The 22,669-nt window shown below is 35.7% G+C and overlaps 1 protein-coding gene and 1 pseudogene across 3 annotated transcripts; both read left to right on the top strand.

The window, feature by feature from the left end:
• The first annotated feature begins 777 nt into the window (after positions 1-777).
• On the top strand, positions 778-1,549 carry LOC104603990 (small ribosomal subunit protein eS7 pseudogene; annotated as a pseudogene).
• Positions 1,550-4,572: 3,023 nt separating this feature from the next.
• LOC104603991 (uncharacterized) lies at positions 4,573-22,123 on the top strand. 3 transcript variants are annotated; one of them, XM_088901138.1, is made up of 10 exons: positions 4,573-4,847; positions 4,961-5,044; positions 11,822-11,983; positions 12,419-12,583; positions 12,679-12,784; positions 17,102-17,284; positions 18,198-18,363; positions 19,147-19,472; positions 20,048-20,140; positions 21,673-22,123. In XM_088901138.1, exons 3-10 carry the CDS (start codon positions 11,969-11,971, stop codon positions 21,735-21,737), a joined length of 1,119 nt encoding a protein of 372 aa, XP_088757264.1. In that variant the 5' UTR covers positions 4,573-4,847; positions 4,961-5,044; positions 11,822-11,968; the 3' UTR covers positions 21,738-22,123. The 3 variants fall into 3 exon arrangements, with proteins under 3 accessions (XP_088757264.1, XP_010266490.1, XP_088757265.1); XM_010268188.3 differs by having other exon boundaries at positions 4,574-4,847; positions 17,054-17,284; XM_088901139.1 differs by having other exon boundaries at positions 4,574-4,847; positions 4,961-5,104.
• Positions 22,124-22,669: the final 546 nt, after the last annotated feature.

Below are 22,669 nucleotides of genomic sequence, written 5' to 3'. Positions count from 1 at the left end.
GGATTTTGGTGAATTGCGCTCTCATGTGAGACCAACACTTGACTCTTAACCAGTACGTGTTGATCCAGATGGTTGAACGGGTGAACCAGGCAATGGACCCAATCTAGAGATTTGGACTGTTTTAAACATTAGAACAACTGAACAAGAAAACCACTCAATTGAAGTATTGAACCACTGAATCGGTAAACTGGATAGCTGACTGAGGCAATTCCAGGTCGGACTTTTAAAAGAATGCCAATCGGATGAGGAGACATGTGCAATCACTACAGATAAAGGATCCTGTTAATCCTTTTTTTTTTTTATTCTTTTTCATTGCACACAGAAGAAGTAAACCTCTAGGTGCCCGTTTGGGAGGGCTGAAGCACAGCGGTTTCTGACTCTCCCAGGTGAATCTCACATGTACAGCTTAGGTTGGAAATTTGGAGAGCCCAAATCAGCTGTCAGTCAGTTATTTGACGGCCCGTTGAAAATGGTTGAGCTGAAGATTTCCGCTAAGTTGATTTGAAGCTGTCCCGATAAATTATTCAAAGAGGCTGAAGGGGACAATTCTTCAAATGAATGACAGACAACCAATTTGGGCTCTCTAGATTTTTCACGAACATGATTTATAAATTATTCATGTAAGACCAATCTTTAGAAAGTTATAGTAATTGTTGTGTTTCAGCCGATTAAACTATTTGCATGATACACTCAATACGGGATGTGATATATCAGTTTAAAAAATCACCAAGATAAAATCATATGAGTTTGGAAGTTTTGGATGTTTGGGGTCCTGTGTCTATCACAGCACCCAATTTTTCTCTGACCTGCGAGATAGAAGTGAAGGCTTTTCTCAGATCGAGCCTCCAGCGGCAGTGAGTGAGATCAGTCAAGATGTATACAGCAAGGAGGAAGATCCAGAAGGACAAGGAGGCTGAACCTTCTGAGTTTGAGGAGCCAGTTGCACAGTCACTGTTTGATTTGGAGAATACCAACCAGGAGCTTAAAAGTGATCTCAAGCATCTTTACATCAATTCTGCAGTCCAAATTGATGTTTCTGGCAACCGGAAAGCTATTGTTATCCATGTTCCCTACCGAGTACCGACTGAGAAAACCTTTCTGCAAAATTCATGTTAGACTTGTAAGGGAACTGGAGAAGAAATTCAGTGGAAAGGACGTAATCCTCATTGCAACCAGAAGGATATCGAGGCCCCCGAAGAAAGGCTCTGCTGTGCAACGGCCCCGTAGCCGCACACTTACCGCTGTGCATGATGCCATGTTGGAGGATATCGTGTATCCAGCTGAGATTGTGGGGAAGCGGATTAGATACCGCATTGATGGTTCCAAAATTATGAAGATTTTGCTTGACCCTAAGGAACGGAACAACACAGAATACAAGCTTGAAACTTTTACAGCAGTTTACAGGAAGCTTTCAGGAAAGGATGTCGTGTTCGACTATCCCATAACAGAGGCGTAGAGATGTTACTATGTTTCCATTGAGTTTTTCATAATTTTGATGTTGGGTGCTATTTAAATTTTGACTACTTGGATAGCATTTGCTAAGGTTCTAAAAAAAAAGAAAAAAACAAAAAAAAGCACCCAATTTTTTATTATCGTGTGTTACAATATATTTAAATAGCTTATCAGGAGAGACTCAAAGCAGTTGAATCAGGTTAACTGAATCTTAAGCTCACTTGAATCAGTGTGGCTATAATGTTTTATGGGAAGGTGTGGGTAAGGTGGCGTTTGTTAGTGTGTAAATATTGTGGACGGGACCTTTGTGGTCCTGTCCACGATAAAATATGGTGTTTTGTTATGTCTGGCGAGGATTGTCCACAAAATAGTATGGACAGAGATGGACCACACCCCAAATTATTATTTATAGTATTTTCTCGTGAATGGTCCATATTATGGTGTGTATAGTTAATGGGAAGGTTTCAGTATAATGCACTTATGTTATATTAGTCGAATTACTTTAATCTTTTAATAATTTTTAATATTTTATCAATAAAATAATAAATTTTAATATTAATTATAGCACAAATCCGATGGTTTTCCTTCTCTACTCTTTTTTCATTATTTAAATATTAATTTTTGTAATATTTTTATCAATAAAATAATATTTAAAATATATCTTTTAATATTTACAATAATATTTTTTAATTATTTAGAAAGTACAATTATTGTTTACATATTAATTTATTGATATCTTTTTTCAATTTATTTATCATATCAAATGCAAAAATTAGACATTTATGATTGATTGTGTAGATTTCCCATAAAATGTATATAAGATACGTGGAGTGGAATCAAAAAGTGTGTTATGGACTAGTCCACACCACACTTACAGAACGCCAACGTGAGTATGGGCTAATCCGGTCCACACAATATTTACAGTTCAAAATAACTGTGGACTGTGGTGTGATGTAAATTGGTCTATGCCACAGGATATAGTGTGGATCAGTCCATACCAACTAATTTCTTATCCATACTACAAAACACCCCCTAAGAGAAGCAGATTGTTCTAAACATGCCATAAATATATTCTGTCATCACGCCTCTAGTCAAATTATTTCAGATTTTTTTTTGTGAGTAATATATCAAAATTGGAGTTCGAATTACACCAACCTCACAACACATACCATCCATACATTTAGAATATTTTCCTATATTGTTATTTATTCATTGGAAGATATTCCTAATACACGACTGATTTATGCTATGGGCTCTGTGTGAGAGCGCTCTTTGAAGAGTAGATCGGAACTTTCCAAGTTGGATCTGGACCATAAATGATCTATTATTCCATGGTCCGACTCCAACATCTCAATAGTCAATACCCATCATATTGGGATCCATACATTGGGATTTGGAACTTCTACCAATGGTTCTTAAGATACATCTTGTGCACGGTCCTTACTATTCCAATCCTACGGTTTTATCGAAGGATCCATACTGTTGAATCAATCTTGACTACCGTGCAACAACAACTACCGACAAAAAAGGTCCCAATCTAATGGTTTGAGCTTACAAACGACAACCATGTTGTGCAGTTATAGACATAACAGCCACACGACATTAAACTACTTATAAATTACATTAATTAAGGCAATATTAATTAAAGTCGCCAAGCTTTAAAATAGGATTATAAGAAGACAGAGGTTTTCACGTGAATAATGAGTGTTGTCGCATGGCTTCAGCTGCTCGAACCTCAGCCGCAACGCAACTCTAGGAGCCGAAGCCGTCCGTCGGGCAACGGAAAACGGTAAAAGCGGGTTGTAAATAGTTACCCACTTTAAAGTTTTTAGCTTTTACCACACCAAGGTCTATTGTATTGTCTTCAATTCAGTGTGAAAAGGAAGGGTATCTTACGCACAGCCACCTTGGGGAAAGTGACACTTACCCTCCCAACTTTGTTTTGAATTGGCATTTGCCCTCTTTTGAATTTGATTAAGAATGGAAATGGGACGGGTTTGGAGCGGGACCATATTCTTTGACTTGTATATATATATAAACATGGGCAGGGTGGGGTGGGGAATTCACTCTTCATCCCTATCTCCATTAGGTTGGAAAGCGGAATACCTGACAAAGATAGAGAAAATTGCCATCCCTAGATTTCAATACTTTGGTCAATAAAGTCTTTTAATTAATTTTGTGAAATATTTTTAAAAGTTCAAATCATCCTTATGCCATTTTATAAGATGATTTGTCTTTTTGACTTTATTTTTCTAGCATCCTAACTCATTGTAGTGGAGACTGGGTATCAAATCCCGCCTACACCAGGGTTGGGGTTTTGGGTTTGAAGCGTGAGCTATTCGATTGTGAAAGCAAACAAAATCATGTTTTTCTTCTCGGGTTCGATGATGATATGGAAAAGATATGATATCTGAAAAACTTCTGACCAATCAATTGAAATCATAAATGTGTTAGCCAATTAGGTGTTATTTATCAAAATTCATGGGTGGGTTTTGATTGGTCAAATTTCTTCCAATACCATATCTTTTCTACATCATAGATTTTCCCTTTTCTAAATTTCTTTTTAACAAAATTCATCTTAAGAATGACTTGAAAATGATTGGTTGATCAATGTCTTACAACAATTTGTGCTATACAAGGATTATTTTTATTATTTTGATATTTATTATTGTCAGCTGAATCCGGATCTGCTCCTCACACTGGTCTCACATCATGTTTCAACCATGGATGGAAACATCTCCCATACTAATTTGTTATTATTCATGGGAGATGTTCCCAATAAAGGGTAAGAATGTAAGATGTGGTTGTGAGGTCGGTGTAAGGAGCGCTCTGTAAGGAGTAGATCCCAATTCTTGTCGCCTTACAAAATCTTAGATGAGAAATCTAAGTTTTATTAGAGAATTAGGGGCAAAATGCTGGAATTTAGACGTTTGAGGGAGATTTTGTAAATATCAGGAGGTTAAGTGTTATCATCTCTAAATGCAGGGAGGATATCAGGAATTTACTTCACTGAAGGTAGTTATCGAAAAAAAATCACGGCATGTTAATGCCACTCACCGTGTCATTATTATCGTATTTTCACAGCAAATAAAGGTATAAAACCAAAGCAATGGTCTTGTTCGGTGAGATTTTTTTTCTTTCTTCAGCTTCCCTTCCACTCGGTCGTTCAATGAAATTTCAGGACACCTTGCAGCATCAATTGTTGTGCAAACCCTAGATTATGTTAACAGGATTTTGTTTACATATCTAAGCATTTTTAAGAGCAGTTTCAGCTTTACTGGCTTTTAAATTCGGACTACTTAATCTCCTATTTGCTTTGATCTAAATATTCTCTGGTTCATTGAGGATAAGCTCTTAAATTGTAATGCGGTAGTGGTTTAACGGAGGAAGAGTAGGTTAGCTTTGAAACTCGTTTTCTCCTGTAAATTTAAGACTCTTTGGTTTCCTGCTGGATTAGTGATTCTGTGCCGTGAAGCTTGATATGTATTTCTTCGTGTTTGTGGATTAGGAAACTCTAATGACTTAGGGTTTCGAATTCGTCGACACGAACCGCTATAGACGGTTTCCTGGAGATGTTAGAAGTTCGGTGGAGGTAAATGCTTGCTGGATCTTGTTTTGCTAAGTTTTGGAACGATTGAGCTAGTGGTACATGGTAATTTGTAGTATATATTCATTTCTAGATTTTCATTTCTTTTTTGTCTTTCTGACTTCGATTACTCGATGGCACATGAGAAAGTTTCCTCTGCCGTGCAATCTCGTCTCTGATGTTAGAGGCATTGAATGTGCGTAACACTGGTTAATTGTCAGGAATTTCTTTTCCTGGGAGAATATTCAGTTACTATTCTTACGGTTGGTTAGAAGCTTGAATCTTCAAAATTAGTATTTTTTGCTGCTTTGTTGTTTAACAATCAATGGCATGTTATTGCAGTTTGACAATTTTCCGTTGTTTTTTTTACTTGCTTCCATGTTGCATATAGTGAAGAGCTTCCGAGTACTTACGGCATCTGTTCTTTTTATTTCTATAATTATTGTGGCATTGAATCTATACTAGAATTATGTTTTTAGTTGAGTTCTATGATTGTTTTGGTGCCAATACTCATTTTTGTATTTTGTCATATTGAACTTTCTATTTTATGCTTTTGTTTCCATGACTATTCTTGGAGGTTTCCCCTTGGGGTTGGGCCTTTTCTGTTAATTGCATTTATGAATGTTGTTTTGGCCAATGTTTTAAAACACAGAGGCATAACGCAAGGCATTCCACTACTTGGATGCATAAGGTGTAGTCCAGGCGTAAGCCTCCTTAGTAGAAGGGGGGTGAGGAGGAGGGAGGGGAGGAAGAAGAGGAAGGAGGATCTCATCTTTTGTTTTATTTATTTATTTATTTATTTTATGAAAGATGTCTTATATTAAGAAGTATGAAGATGTATGGCACTAGAGTACTATACCTAAAAGTGTTGTTTTCTGACATAGCTCAGTTTTCTGACCCTTTTTTCTGGCTAGGGAGCCATCTAAACAAGCTGTTTGACCTAGTAGTAAATCACCTAACCTCTCTAATAGTATACCTAAAAGTGCTAAACACAATGTTTTTCTACTTGCATAATATATGTATATGTATTATATTGCATTGTTTATATATTAATGCTAATGTCATTTAATATATGTATACATATATTAGCCCATCCAACACTTGGAGAGGCATGAGCTGCGACCTCTTAACCCATCCAACACTAAAAAAGATTACAGCTGAGCCAAATACAAATGTAAATCACCTAACCTCTCTAATAGTATACCTAAAAGTGCTAAACACAATTTTTTTCTACTTGCATAATATATGTATATGTATTATTATTGCATTGTTTATATATTAATGCTAATGTCATTTAATATATGTATACATATATTAACCCATCCAACACTTGGAGAGGCACGAGCTGCGACCTCTTAACCCATCCAACACTAAAAAAGGTTACAGCTGAGCCAAATACAAATGTTCCCTCATTGCCCCTTGCTTGGCTAAACAGTCAGCCATAGCATTGGCAGATCTCCCTACCCATTGTATTCTAACATACAAGTTTCTCATCGAGCATTTGAATCTTTTAAGTTCATTTCTGAAGCACCAAACTGCAGTCTCTGGATTCTGTAACCGCCCACAACCACCTTAGAGTCACCTTCTATCAGTAGCTGCTCCCTCCTATCTGTACAGCAAACTGTACCCCTTGTAGTGCAGCTAGTAGTTCTGCTCTTGTGGAGTCCCCCTCACCTAATGGGCCTGAAAATAGAAGAGCCACAACACCACTTTCATTCCTTATAACCCCTCCCATCCCAGAAGGGCCTGGGTTGCCTAGGCTACTCCCATCAAAATTTGATTTCAAGGATCCTTCAAGTGGGGGTATCCTACTCATGTGCATCTTTATCTTCAATGAGGAACCACTTGCCACTTCTGCCCAATGCCTCCATAGGTCATTAAAATAAAACTGCTGAAATAACTCCAAAGATTTTAGCCACACTATAGCCCTGTACAGGATACATTCCTTCAAATATTGTTGTCTTCTCACCTTCTCTTGGAATATTCTAGCATTCCTTTCTTCCCACACTGTCCAAAGTAGTGCTGCTCTTGCAACCCTCCATATTCTTCTTCTTCGATGGCACCAAGCAAAGGTAGAAGGGTCAAAAAGTAAGCTTACATCTGCTGGCCTATTCCACCTGCATCCAAAAACCAAGAAGAGCCAATCCCACAAATCTGCTATAACAGTAAAGGAAATTAGCAAATGGTTGCAGTCCTCACCATGGGATCTGCAAAGGGTACACCCAAGGTTCAAAGTATCGTTATGTATCGGCCGATACGTATCATTCTGAGACCCTTCTGATACGCCCCTATAGTGGGTGTATCGGGGGTCTGATCGGTTCAGGGGATGGACGGGTCCTAGACCGGCTCCCCTGAACCAGTTTTGAAAAAAATAAAAAGTAAAAAAACAAGTACTGATATGCCCCTACCGGCGCATCGGGCTATCGATATTTTGAACCTTGGGTACACCAATTGGGTGAGATGTGGAGATAGGGCCTTCTCCTTTGTAAATTATCCAAGGTGTTTACTTTCCCATAAAACACTTCCCAACAGAAAGCCAAGATCTTAGGGGGAACAAGTTTGCACCAGACCTCTTTAAAAGGGAAAGGAGGTGCAGGCAATGGACGACAAAGGGTCTATCTATCTATCTATCTATCTATCTCTCTATCTATTAGCATGTCTCTCCCTTGAGAGACATATTAGCATATTAGCATCTCTCCCTTGAGAGAAGCTATTTCTCTATTTTCTCCATTTTTTGTATTTTCCTATTTTCTTTTGTTTTAAAAATATAAAAAAGTAATCATTGTCTATTTTGATTAGATCAATAAAGTTGTACACTACTATTGATGGCCTTTGGGTTTTCGAAGGCCTCTTATTTAAGTGCATGTTATTATTATTAAAAGAGACATTTGAGAGAGGGAAAGAGGGAGGGAGGGAATAGTAATACAACATAATAAAGTAAAATATTAATAAGTCAAAGAATATAAATAGGTTGAGGTTAAACAATCAAACATGAAATAACAAAAATAAAAGTATTATTTTAAAAATTATTAATTTAAAAATCCATCAAACTTCCACTTAAAACTAATAAATATTAACAAAACTTAGTAAAAATTAAAAACATTTCAATTCCACTTAAATATCAAACTTAATAAACACTAATAAAAACAAGAAATTTAAATACAAAAAATATTAATTGGAAGTTTTAATAATATTAAGATTTAAACATGGGTTTGATATATTGCAAATAAAACCTGTGTTCTAATGTTGTATTTTGTTTTGTTTATTATTTTTATTTTATTGATAACTTTGTATTAATTCATTTTTAATTAATTAATTAATAATATTGTTAAAGTTAATAATTTTTATGAGTTGAGACCTTTATTGTGCATAGTGCCCATACTACACAAGAAACTTATATAAAATAGAGGACCCATTAAAAATGATATAAAAATAAAAAAATAATGAAAATTTAAAATGTAAAACCCGTTTATCACTCAGACAAAGAAGACAAGCTAAACGGGTTTGTGTTGACCTATTTTTGAAAATGGTTCTAGTTCGTCTAGAAACCTGTAACATGTGATACACGACGTATAAAAATAGTAATAATGATTGTAATTTATAAAATAATAATACTAATATTATAATACTTCTACTACGACTAATAATAATAATAATTTGAAACCTAATTACTATAATTAATAAAAATTACTAAAGTTAATAAAAATATTAAAATTTGGCAAGTTTTTATCTAGCAAGTGGCAACTATTAAAAGTTAAGAAATTAATAAAAATTAGTAGTTCATAAATTAAAAAACTAAAATATTTAATAAAATAAACCATTTGCATTCCATATAAAAAATAATTAAAATGTCGTAAGACTCCTTCCACTTAGGGATGATCATTTATAACTTAGCCCAACTTTGGGCTCAAGCAAATATTTTCTTCTAAGCTAGGTCTAGCTCAGACCCACACCAAACCCACACATAATGTAGGCAGTAGGGCTGTAAAATTAATAAAAAATTTACTAAAGTTAATAAAAGTATTAAATTTTAGCAACTTTTGTCTAGCAACTATTAAAAATTAAGAAATTAATAAAAATTAGTATTGATAGGATAATTAAAATTAATAATAAAAAGTAGCAAATTGTTTATAACTTAGTCTAACTCGATTTGATCTATAAATGTCCATGCTCAAGCAACTATTTTCTTTTGAGTTAGGTCTAGCCCACACATAATGTGGGTAGTAGGGCTGTAAATGGATCAGGTTCAAATCAAATCCAACTACATCCACACAACATCGATTATGAAATTTCTAACATCTTATTATTATTATGTTAAATTTTGAATTTTAAAGCATAAATGCATATATGTATAGCTACACATAATATATTTGTGTATACAATAATTATACTACATATACAAAATAATAATCTTTTATTAGACATGGATTTTAATCAAATTGGATGGGGTTAAATCCACATCCAATCGAATTATTAACCAGATGCAAGTTCTAACATCCAAATCTAGGATAATCGAATTCGAAGTCTAATTGGGTATCGAACTTTCGGAGTCTAATGATGGCCCTAGCGGATATGGCCCAAGCTAAGCAACCCCTAATAAGCTCAACTTGGAAGTTATATGCATATATGGTAAATATTATTATATAATATTTAGATAACAAATTTTATTTTAATATGTATAGAAATGTTATATATATATATATATAGTAGACTAGAATTAGATAAAAATTTTAATTTGTAAAAAACCATAGTTTTATAATTAACACGGGCAAGCCTATAGGCCCAGACAAATATTATTACACTTAAAGGTGTGGGATGGGCTAGGCCATGCAACCTAAAAAACTGCTAATCCACTATCAAAATTTTCATTGGGCTACACAATGGGGGTAGCCCATCCTTCATAGCTCCTCTACCTTCAATATTATCTAAAAATAGTTAACCCCCCCCTCCCAAATTTCAATGAAATCTTGAATTTTTGTCAAAAACGTTTTAGAGAGAAATTTGGTGCTTTTGATTTCATTCTCTTGTAGTGAAATCAAAATTTCATGAAATTTTGTGAAATTTCACCTAAACTAAAAACCATGTACCAAGCTGCAGAATGCAGGCCTTCTTAACCTTTTACATATACATCTCCCTTGTCATAAACAAAGCATCAAGCCTTGCACATGCTTTACATGTCCATGGCCTAGCTAGTCCAAATAAAAATGAGAAATACCTAGAGAAGGAGTTTTGATGGTAACAATAGGTTAATTTGAATGTGGCACTCACAAGTGGAGGATTGAATGCAGAACCACCATCTTGGATGCTATCAAAGCTTTTGGAATTTGGTTCTTTCCTAGGAGTGCCACTGAAAGGGATGGAGGAGGAAACAATAACTTTTCTGATGGAGGTGGAGAGGAGAACACTAGAGGAGAAGGGTAAAAAGGGAAGGAGGACTTAAGAGAAAACTCTTTAGGCTAGCATGGGACTTAAATGAAAATGTAGGGGTAGCGACAAAGGATGGTAAGGAGGGAAGGAGAGGAAGAAGCTCCCCCTGATTAAGGGAGGAGGTGCTAGTTGTACATTACTAGAGGGACCAACCATGAAAATAGTCTCATGGAATATTTGCGGTCTGAATTCAGGCCGTAGGAGAATGGTGACCGGTTCTCATGTGAAGACATAGATATTCTCTGTTTGCAAGAAATCAGGATAGAACTAGTGGGAGCTCAAATTATCAGAAGCATTTGGGAAGATCATAGCTGTGATTGGGTAACATTGTAATTGGTCAAAAAAATTGGGTAACATCGTTGGATAAAGGCACATCTGGGGGCTTGGTAGTGATATGGGACAAAGACACAATAGAGGTCAAGGGCCCAGAAATGGGGCAATTTTTTATTTCAATATGGTGTAGCTCACTAAAGGATGGTTGGGAGTTTGTTCTCACCTCAATGTATGATCCAAATGAGAACAAATTGAGGGAAGGCAGAACTTGATGGTATTAAAGATGGGACAAACCCTAGGTTGTAGGGGGAGATCTCAACAATATTAACTTTGCTCATGAAAAGAAATGGTGGGATCCAAATCGAATGGGGGAATTAGAGGCTTGCTGAATTTATGGAAAGATGGGAGTTGGTGGACTTGCCTTTGCTGGATGCTAAATATACATGTTCAAACAATCAAGATGAAGCAACTTTGGTGAAACTGGATTGTAACACTTTCTTCAAGTAAGATTCAAATAAAAACAAGAACTCTAGTTTCACTTCCATATCCATTGATACCCTTCTAATAATATGTTAATAGATTTCTTTTGATAAAAAAAAATTGTTAATAGATTTCCAAATCTACATGGGACTTACAAGATCTTGGTCTTGTTTGATAGTTCACTCAAAAAAAATCGCTAGATATATCAAAATAAAAAAAAAAGAAGTTTTGATCTATGAAAAATAGCCCTAAAGAAAAGTTTGGTATTTCCAGCTTAAGGTCGAAGAAAACTTTGTGGATATCTTGCTAAAAACATTACAACTTAAAACTTAACTAAAACTAAAAAGTAACAATATTCGCAATGCCCTTAAATCCTGACAAATTAGAGATTTCTTATTCTTTCAAATGAATGAGTGAAGTTGGGATTTAAAGTAACTGACACTCATCTTGGCCTCCTAGAGAGAATTGGTTGCATTGGTAGGGCCCAATAGAGTACTTATCTTGGTCTCCTGGAGAGATACCTTTTCTTATTCCTAAGCTGCATAGCCTGCATAAATCCTTTTTTTTAGTTTTTGTGCGTCCCTGATATCTCTCTCCTTCCAGGTGAAGTGCTATGAACTTATCAGCATTGTAAAGCTTGATTAGGAAGGATAAGCTTTGATCTCATCAACCTTAGAATTGCCAACAAATTAATTGGATGCCAATCTAAATTGGGGATAGAGGATGCAGTCAAGCATGCTGTAAACTGAAATGAAGACCACACAGGTAATATTATATTTTTCTATTATTTTTTATGTTAATCAATTTAAACTTCTTTCTATGTTTGCATGCATGCATTTTTATCTATCATCAACAATGACTTGGCTTGCCTAAATCATAAGAGACTCGGTGAATGGACCAGCTGCTGATTAATGATCCCAAATCAGATATACTGATAATTTGCTACTTGTCAATTGCATTTTCTCAACTTACAGATAATTGTGTATAGACAAAGTTCAAGACAGTATCCAGTCCACCACTCCCAAGGTCCCGGGTAGTGGGGACCAATTAACTTATGGCCATTGGTGCAGCTCAGATTGCCCTTAAACCTTTTAAGTTACAACTTTTCTAACTTGGTGTCTTTTTTATAGAATTTCATTCTAATTTGTCTTGCTTTATTACATTTTCGGCATGCCACTAAATTGAAGAGAACTCCTTCAGGATTCACAGAGCACACCAGAAATACAATCCTCAACACAGGTGTCACATGAATCACAAAGTGACCAACCAAACAACACGACAGCTGAGGCTCCTGTAGCAGACTCGGGTTCAATATCTGTCTCAAGTAATGATAGCAGAAAGGTTTCTCGTGAGGATATTGAACTTGTAAGAAATTCTATATGTTCCTTGTTTTCAAAAGGATTTTCAATTAATTCTAGATTTCTAGTTTTAACATCTGTTGCATTGATTTGTTGTTGCAGGTCCAGAATTTGATTGAACGCTGTCTACAGTTGTATATGAATAAAGATGAGGTGGTAAAAACTCTCTTAAATCGAGCAAGAATAGAGCCTGGATTTACAACTCTGGGTAAGTCCATATAATTCTAATTAGTTTTTCAATAAACTGTTTGGTAATATGAGTTAAGTTCTGTTGTTTTCTTAACACATAAATAAATTTACTAGATCTTTTATTATCGATAGAAAAAGGGAAAAACACTGATCTTTATTTCTTGGCATTCCATTTCCATTGTCTTTTCCTCTGCCCTTTTTTTTGGAAAAGGTAAGGTAATTTTATTAGGAAAATTGAAGATACAAACAGAAACCTGCCATGGATAGGAAAGTACTCCAAATTAGCTTCCCTTTTTCTTCAGGTTTCTGATTTTCCAGCTGCAGAGCAAATCCTTCACAAATTTTGGCATGACCCAACAAATCCCCACAGCCTTTAAGAAATGGTCCCACACCTGGGCAGCAACCGGACAGTGAATGTGAAGATGATCAGTAGTTTCTGGATGTGACTCACAAAGAGCACAAGAGTTATCAGAAATCTGCAAGCCTCTTCTTTCTAGGTTGGTTCTGGACAGGCATTTATTTAGAGCCATAGTCCAGACTAGGAAGTTTACTTTTGAGGGACCGATTGAGTTCCAAAATCCAAATCTGCTTAGATGGAAGAGTCCTCACTCCCCACTGCAGATCTGCTACTGAGCATACCAGCCATTGATTTTATTGAGAAGCTACCCTCTTTAGACCAACTCCATGTCCACTGATCGTCCTGACTGCAGTTGATACTCTGATGTTTCCAACAATCTCATAACTTCGTCCAATTCCCAATCAAAAAGACTTCTTCTGAACTGTGGAGCCCAGGTCACCTCATTATCCGAGAAGGTGTAAGAGTCAGCAATCAAAGCATTCTGATTGGTGGTTCACTGATAAAGAAGAGGAAAAACTTCAGCCAAAGGGTTTTCCAAGCACCAAGGATCTTTCCAGAATCTGATTCTATCTCCTCTGCCTACTTTGAAACTTAAGCACTCTCTAAACATGGGAAAGCATTTCATTATGCCTTTCAAAGAACAGCCCCAATTAGGACGTGGATCTCTCGATCTCCAATTTCCCCACTCTACCCCAAACTTGGCAGCAATCAGGTTTCTCCACCAAGCTCGTCTTTCTAAGGCAAGTCTCCATATCCATTTACTAAGAAGAGCCAAATTAGTCACCTTAATTTTCCTTAAACCCAGTCCCCCCTTCTTCCATAGGAAGACAGATTTGCTCCCAGTTGACAAGATGAATCTTCTTACCTCTCCACAAGAAATTCCTTTGAAGAGTCTCCAATCTCTTTGCCACTTTTGCTGGGATAGGGAAGAGGGAAAGGAAGTAGGAAGATTTGAAAGGTTACTTTTTAAAAGGGTTACTCTTCCTCCAAAAGAAAGATATTTTGCCTTCCAAGAGGAAAGCTTTTTCTCCAATATTTCAATTACTAGATCCCAGATAGCTGAAGAGCATTTTGCTCCCAAGGGCAGCCCCAAGTATTTCACAGGTAGAGGCTCCACCCGACAAGTCATCACTGTCACAATCCTCCAAATTAGGAACTTGACCCACTGGGATAATTTGACTCTTATTGAGGTTGACTTTCAGACCGGTCACTACTTCAAACCAGCTGAGAATCCCTAGTAAGTTTTCCAACTACTCCGGGGATGCATCTATGAAGGATAAGGTGTCGTCAGCAAATTGGAGGATGTTGCCTTTTTCCTCCCCTAGGGAAATTGCAAACCCTTCCCACAAACCAGATTCAGCCACCCTTAGACTGAAGAGAGATAGGATATCAGCTATACAAATAAAAAGCAGAGGAGACAAAGGATCTCCTTTCATAAGTCCTCTGGAGCTCTCAAAGAAACCTGCTGATTGGCCATTTATCAGAATGGAGAACTTTGGGGAAGAAACACAGACTTTTCATCCAATTCCTCCATTTTTGTCCAAAATTCATTTTTTCCAACACGGAATCTAGGCATCTCCAGTTTACATGGTCATAAGCTTTTTCTGTATCCAGTTTGCACACCAAACCTGGGATCCCCTCCCTCCTCTGCCCATTCTTTTTGATTCAGACCACAACTGCTGGAACAGCTTTGCTCGTGAGACTTAATTATTTTGCTATATTTATTCATGAAATACTTAATTGTATTTTATTTATATTAGATGAAACAATTGTTTCCATGTACCATGCTTGAGAATTAGTATGGGTGAGGACCCACCCCCTGTATAGAGTGAATAATGTGAAATACCCACCTGGGGATTAACAGGTTGGTTATTGAAGGGGATTCAAAAGTTGTTGTAAACTGGCTAAAAAAAGAGGAAGGATCAATCTGGAGATTAAGAAATGAGTTCAGGCGCTTTAAGCAAGCTTCTAAAGATATGGAAATTCACATAAGATGGATTAGGAGATCAGCTAATAGCATAGCTGATGGTCTGTCTATCTAAGCAAGGAGTCCAAAGGCAAGCTATGCTCTGGGCTATATTATAGCTAGTGGGATATCCTTTGGGTCCTTTTGGGGCTTGTCTGTAACTAATGAATTTTTTTGTTGTGTTAAGCTTGGGTCTGCATTGTAATTAGTGGCGTTTATGTGGACTTTTTGTCTACCCACAACTTCTTGTTGTACACATTCTGTTAATTTAATGAATCTTTTCTGAATTGCTGATCAAAAAAAAAAAAAAAACCACCTAGGAGCAAGGTTCAAAGTATCGGAAACACCAAGTGTATCGGAAAGGCAATTTTAAGAGACGTATCGGGATACACTTTGGATATGCATGCGTATCAGAGAAAAACTAAGATACACATAAATACGCTTGTAAACACTATAAATACTTTAATAAATCATAAAAATACATCAATAATACTAAATATAAGACCTCAATGAGGTGTATATACGATAAATTAATATATTTTAATGGTTTTATGAAGAAATATATTGTAGTTAATTATAATTTCATTAAAAATCCTATGCTTAACTATAATTTATAAATTATAATTCTTAAATTTTAATGTTTTATGGGATGGGAAAAACCCAACTCTCCTATCCAACCATAAAACATGCACTAGCACAACTTCTAAGTGAAAATATAATCAATAATTATTTATTATTTATTTCCAAAAATTATAAAAAATAAATAAACATTATATAATATATTCAAAAAATAGTTATTAAAGAAGAAATTTCAATTGCTTTGTGGATATGATAGATCATCCATAGAATTATAATTTATTCAATCATTGTGATCAAATGATAAAATATAATTAATTAATTATTTAATTTTTAATTCTAAAAATACAAAAATAAAAAAAAAAATTATTAAATAAGAAATTTCAATTGGTCTGTGGATATGATAAATCATCTAAAGAATTATAATTTATTCAATTATTGTGATCAAATGATAAAATATAATTAATTATTATTTATTTTTTAATTCTAAAAATATAAAAAATCAAAAAAATACTAAAGAAGAAATTTCAATTGCTCCATGGATATGATAGATAAATTCATAGATCTAAAACATATTTAGTCTTTATAGGCAGAGAAAAATTACATTTTCAAATTTTTTATTAATTTATATTTTCCCTAAATATCTTCATGAATTTTCCATAAATTTATTAATAACACAAAAAAAATATGATTTTGAATGTAAGAAATGTAGATCAACATAAATTTAAACATTCAAGAAAAAAAGAAATCACAAGATATTATAAAAATTTGGAAAAACATATCTATTTTTGCCATATTTTTCAAAATTTGAAAAATTTTCAAAAAAAAGTTAATGATTCACACTTGTTTTTTTTTTTTTGCAAATTTAGCACTCTAGGAATGAGGTTTGGAGTTTTAGAGTCATTTGGGGGTGAAAGAAGGCTTATTTCAGGGAAAATAAGCTTGCTTTTTCCCTTTTTTTTCAGTTTTTGGCTGTATCTTTTTCGTCGATCCGTTACTGACACGCCCCGGTACACTCATGATACACCTTGATATGCCCCCGGTACGCCCCAATACAGGTCCAGTACGCATGAAAAAAAGACGAGACGTTCGATTTCCATGCGTATCCTGTATCTGTTTTTCAAAGATACGATACGATATGATACACCCCATGTCGGGCGTATCGTATCGAAATTTTAAACCTTGCCTAGGGATAAAAATATTGTTTCCATGTCCCACTGTTTCCATTGGCACCAAATGCATTACAGATTTGGATTGTAGCATTATTATTGTTTCAATGCATCTGACAAGGATATGTATATCCATTTGAAACTATGATCCTAGCCACCATCTATCTTCTTCAGCTGAACCTTTTTTATTGATTCTTCAGCCAACTCTTTTTTGTGCAGGCTGGCCTAATGTCTCTCTTTTTCTCTTTTGGATTCTTGTTAATTCAGTATGGCAGAAACTGGAAGAAGAAAATGCAGACTTTTTCAGGGCATATTATGTAAGACTAAAGCTGAAAAAACAGATCATCTTATTCAATCATTTACTTGAGCATCAATACCACTTGATAAAGTATCCTGCACCTCCAAAGGTTCCGCTTGCTCCAATACAAAATGGAATCCACCCCATGCCTGGTAAATTCTCACTTCAAATCTTTCAGTATATTCTGATCAGAAAGGTGAAGGCACTGCAATAACCTTTGTATTTCAATAGATGAACAATCCCCCTCCCTTTTTGATCAGTAACTATCAAATGTATTTAAAATAAGAAAAATACATTCTTGTAGTGTTCCTTAGATAGGTAGATAGCTTCAGGTAACCACTCCTACAATTATGAATTACAACTCTCTCCATGGGTCACCGAACCCCAGAACATCTGATTTTGCCAATCCATCTGCTAGAGCATGACTTCATCAAGTCCCCAAACTCCCTAATCATATACCTATGAGTCTATGTACCCTCCTGATATGAACAACCTTCCCGAAATGTCCAAAGTTGCATAAAATCAACCAGATTACAAGTGTGTTTAACAAAATTCACTAAATTAAACTTAAAGCTGCAAATTGACAGAATTCAGGCTTGGCTTTACCTACATTTAAAAAACATGACTTTCCAATTTAATGATTCTCTTGTTTTAATCATCCGATGCTGTTGTGTCAATCTGGTTCCTATTTCTTTTGACAATTTCAATGGAGCATCATTTGTGCATTGTTAAACTTTATGGTTCAATCCTTAATTTAACAATGTTCATATGTCAATGCTTGTGATAAAAGCTATTGCCCAGAGTCATGGTCTACTTGTCTAAATTAGTTGGGTTCATGTTTAGTTTCTGATTTTATAATGTTTTATCATGCTTCCTGAGAAACAGAAAGAATCTTCTGTTTGTCATCATATAAAAGTCAGGATAGCTAGTTTAATTCTCCACATCCTTTTCTTGGAAAAAGTTTCTAGGTTTCAAGTTTATAACTACAAATTTCAGTCCTGTAATATGTTAGGAGCTAGATCGCTGTTATCATTCTTATTCAATGCCACCTCCTTTTCAGTGCAGTTAACAATTTACCAATGGGCTACCCCGTCCTGCAGCAGCCCCCAATTCCAGCTCCAGGTCAGCCCCATATTGATTCCATGGCCTGCGGCATATCAAGCTGTCATGTGGTAAATGGAGTCCCAGCACCAGGAAGTTTTCATCCCATTCGGGTTAATTCTGGGAATGAGTAAGAACATTTTTTATCTCAAGCTTGTTGTTCCTTGGTACCTAGTTGCTCAGTTCCCCATGTGAATCCTATGCTTGAGGCTGATCAAGCAAGTGAGCAACGTCTAATCAGCTTCCCTGTTGAAGCATTAGTTTTCAAATTTGTCATATCTATGATTATGTTCCATGTTTATTTCTCCGCTACTCTTCTTATGAAATGCTGATTACATGGTTACATGTGTACCTTCCTCTCTTAGATGATTTTTTTTTTTTTGCTGAAAATAACTGCATAAAAGAATTTACTTTATCAAAATTAAGGTAAAAACTGTATGAAGAGAAACCTGAACTTTGCACCCTATTGAGTCAGAAATAGAGCCAATTGGATAGGATGTTAAAATGATCTTGTTTTAGACATGTTCCCAAGTTTCCATGTCAGTATTTGACCTGATACTTTTCAGGGGATTCAGTTCTAAGCCTTGGAATCTGTGCCTATTGGTCAACACAAAGTGTAGATAAATTAGTACAAACAGGTTTAAATGATTGTTCCTATCAGTAAACCTGATAATTTCTCTGTCGGAGAATGTTTGAGAATCCTAGCATATTTCTGTCTTTATAAATTGTTCTATTATGTGTATACTTTTTGTCTTGTCAAAGAGTTACTCTTTTACAAGTCCAACCTTGAATGTGAATACAGTATGAAATGTATGGTGTGAGGTGCCCTGATAATGTTTGATCTACTGGTTTTGTCCATGCATTTGGTTTTTCTTGCAAGAAGCTTTGTTAATGCAATTGCTTGTCTTTGCAGTACCATAATGGACAACAACACATCTGATGTGGCACCAGTTATACCCCCAAGCAGTGCCATGTCATCCATGACAGAGATGGCTGTGAGTCCTACATCAGTGGCATCTAGTGGTCACTTTCCATTTACTCCATCAGAGATATCAGGTATTGGTGTTGACACATCAGCACTAGACACAGCTTTTACATCAGATGTAACAACTTCAGTAGGTATGCAACTAGGAGCAGATAGTGGCTCTGGAAATTTGAGGGACTCCCTTAGATCATTGGCTCAGATCCCTTGGAATTTCAGCCTCTCAGATCTTACAGCCGACTTGTCAAACTTGGGAGGTAATCTTGTCATTTTTCAAGTTAAAACCATATTTGAGTGTGCAGTTTTGTTGTTGCAGCCACTGAAAACTATGATACTTCAGATAATTGATATACAGTGACCTTGTTTCTTTGATCAATCCTCCTCCCCACCAAAAATAAATAAATAGAAATTTTGAAATTAAAGTGTGGTAAATCCCTATATTTTTTTGGAGTATGGTTTATAAAATGTTGTTAATTATTTTTAATAATATATGCATTTTCAACATTGACTATTATTATGTGACATATAAAGAAACTGAGTAAATGCTTGATAATAATAATAATAATAATTTTAAGTTTTGTGAAAGGTAAAAAAGAGTTCTTTCAAAAAAGACCAAGTATCAATTGAGAAGGCTAAAATTCTAGAACCACAATTTAATACATTGGCAGTTATTATAATATATTTTTTAGCTGTTGCTCAATTACTGAAATGCAGACAAAGCTAAATGAAAGTAGAACTGAAAACCAGAATACATGTAATTACTCTATACAGATAAATATTACTTTTACTAGAAAATGTTAACTTTCTGAACATATTTTCAAACTTTTCACAGATCTTGGAGCCCTTGGTAATTATCCCAGTTCCCCCTTCTTGCATTCTGATTCAGATAATATTCTGCTCGATTCCCCAGAGCAAGATGATATAGGTATGAAAAATGAATTTCCTTTGTTTTTCTTATGTTTCATTTCATAAATTCAGTTGACGCATTTTATTTGTTTGTTAATCTTCTTCCATTGTCTGAGAATACTGAACCCATTTGTTACATGTAAATTACCTGCTCAAGGACATGATGCAGAAGAATGTAAGGGTGCAACTTAGGTCAGGTTGGGTTGGGAATTTGTTAAATTTTCAATGGGCTAGAACCCTAACCCAAGTCCAATGTAGTTGAAAAGTCAAGTCAGGCAACCCATCTTGCAGCCCTAGAAGAATGCCTAGAGTATTGAAATCTGCTATCTAATGGGTTTCATTTAGATCTATGGAGAGATAACTAGTTTGCAGTCAGTTATCCAGATCCAAATAAGTGATGTGATGGTTTGAATTGTTTGGTGTGGGTCCAGCCTATATGAGGGGCCCACCCCACCTTTTCATGCTCCCAAAAAGGAGTTGTATTGTGTAAGCCAAAAAGGCTTCCACCTTTTTGGTTTTAGCTAACATTCATAACCACCGAAGTGGAGAGTGAGAAAGAAGAGAAAAAGAACCAAGGGTTTTTCTAGGGTTTTGAGTTTTGTGAAGAAGAGAAGAAAGAGCTGGTTTCTATTCCATTTAAGGCCAAGTTTGGATGTGTTTTCAAGCCCGTTCTTGATGTGATTAAGTGCTGTTCAAGGAGTCAAGAATTTCACTCCAGTTCAGATTGGTTGCCTCTTCTTTTCTTCTCAGTTTCATATTTACAGGAACTTGGTGAGATCTAAACCTTTGTTTTTGTTGAATCCACCTTACGCTTGGTGACTTGTGAGCCAAGGATTATTTCCTTGATGTCTATAAACCTCTAGTTGCTACTAGAGAGGACTGTTGTACCCATTAATTTCTGAATTAATGGAAGACTTTTACGGACTATAGGTCCCATTGTTTTTCCCCAATTTGGGGGTTTTCCACATAAAAATTCTGGTGTGCTATTTGTATTTTCTGTTACTTGGCTGAATTGTTTATCTGCTGTCATTGATGTTGACAAACCCATTTTAACACACAAACTTAGAGGTAAGTTTATTGCTGTCCTGGGATTGCTTTTCACACTCATTTTTGCTACTGTAGTGCATCTTCCCCAACACATTTTCTGAATATAATGATTTTGATCAAGAGATCTCCTATTTCCTGATAACTGACCCATTTGGGACCCATTGACTGGCAAGTGCAATCCTGAATGTCGACCGTGTGTGCTTGCAATGTGACAACCCATCTTGGTATTGGCAAAACTATATTAATTCATTATGATTGAAGACCGACTGAACTTTGTTTAGAAGAGTCAATTAGCTTACATTTTATACAAGGAACCTTTTTTTTTTTTTTTCATTGTGCATTTAAGAAAATTGGCCAAGAAGGCTTCATGGACAGCTGGGTACAGACCACAAAGGATGAATTTCAAAATGCTTTTTATTTATTTCCAAACTTTAGAATGTGTACTAGTCTTTTTTCTTGAATATCTTAAAAATTTGCTCGCTAATAGTTTGACCTTGATTTCAGTTGAGGAGTTTTTTGTTGATTCCGTCCCTGGACCATGCTCTCAGTCCGATGAAGAGAAATCATAAAGAACTAAAGGTGAAATGTTCCCCTTCTTCATTTTACTCTCAAATCCTTGGACAAAGCATGTCTGTAAAAGCAAAATCCTGGTCCATTAAAGCGAAGGAGTTCGAAGAGGTTAAAGAATTCAATCTTCATTGTAGTTGACTGCACCTAAGTACATTTGAGCAGTACACTAGCAGGTCGATAGGATACATGGTCATATTACTATTAGACTTTCAGCGGAGATCTAAGAATATTAGAAGTTGAATCTGTTCGCTGCATGTTAAGAAAGCCATGACCCATTCCTGAAATTTGATGGGAATACAACTTAAAGAGTTAACAGTGAGTACTGAGATAACCTATTTTAAATAATCAGCATGACCCTGCTGTCTTAAGCTTGTTGCAGTTTAAACTGAATATTTATATTAGTAGGAAACCAATGTTTTAAAACCTGGACGATGGCAGACCCACCTTCCTTTCCAGGTGATGGCTCACTGGTCTGACCATCTGGGTTGGTGGGTGAATTCATGCCATTAAAAGATGAAGCAGGGGGTCATTGGCGAACGATCAATTGATCGAGAGAGGGGAGAAACTAAGTGGGGGATTGGGAAAAGAGGTAGCAGCTTAGAGAGAGAGAGAGAGAGAGAGAGAGAGGGGTTACCAGTACTGCTGCAATAACATCTACAGTTTGTGCCGCCGCTGTCACCTATATCCTTTAGTGAAGAGCGATGAGGGTTAGAGAGAAAGATCAAACGACTAGGGATATGATGGGAATTTTAAGACACCCAGAGAAGAATAAAATCCAGAGAGCTTAGAGCTAGAGGAAGTACCATATGGTCAAAGATGGCTTTTACTTTGATCTACTTAGTACCGGATAGACCTCTACCTATTCTATATTATTTCAAGCTTTAGTGTCCAAAAGTCCTAATTCCTTTTAAGAGTTCAGTCATAAGTACTG

This window comes from Nelumbo nucifera, chromosome 3 (genome assembly GCF_055504915.1).
Source record: "Nelumbo nucifera cultivar China Antique chromosome 3, China Antique-T2T, whole genome shotgun sequence".
Lineage (NCBI taxonomy): Eukaryota > Viridiplantae > Streptophyta > Magnoliopsida > Proteales > Nelumbonaceae > Nelumbo > Nelumbo nucifera.
The sequence above is the reverse complement of the archived record's forward strand: the minus strand, read 5'-3'. Positions and strand labels throughout refer to the sequence as shown.

Excerpts from the sequence above, each read along its gene's own strand:
- LOC104603991 (XM_010268188.3), top strand. Across the intron at positions 17,285-18,197 it reads TGGAATCCACCCCATGCCTG|TTAACAATTTACCAATGGGC; the intron begins GTAAATTCTCAC and ends TTTTCAGTGCAG. Across the intron at positions 20,141-21,672 it reads CCCAGAGCAAGATGATATAG|TTGAGGAGTTTTTTGTTGAT; the intron begins GTATGAAAAATG and ends CCTTGATTTCAG.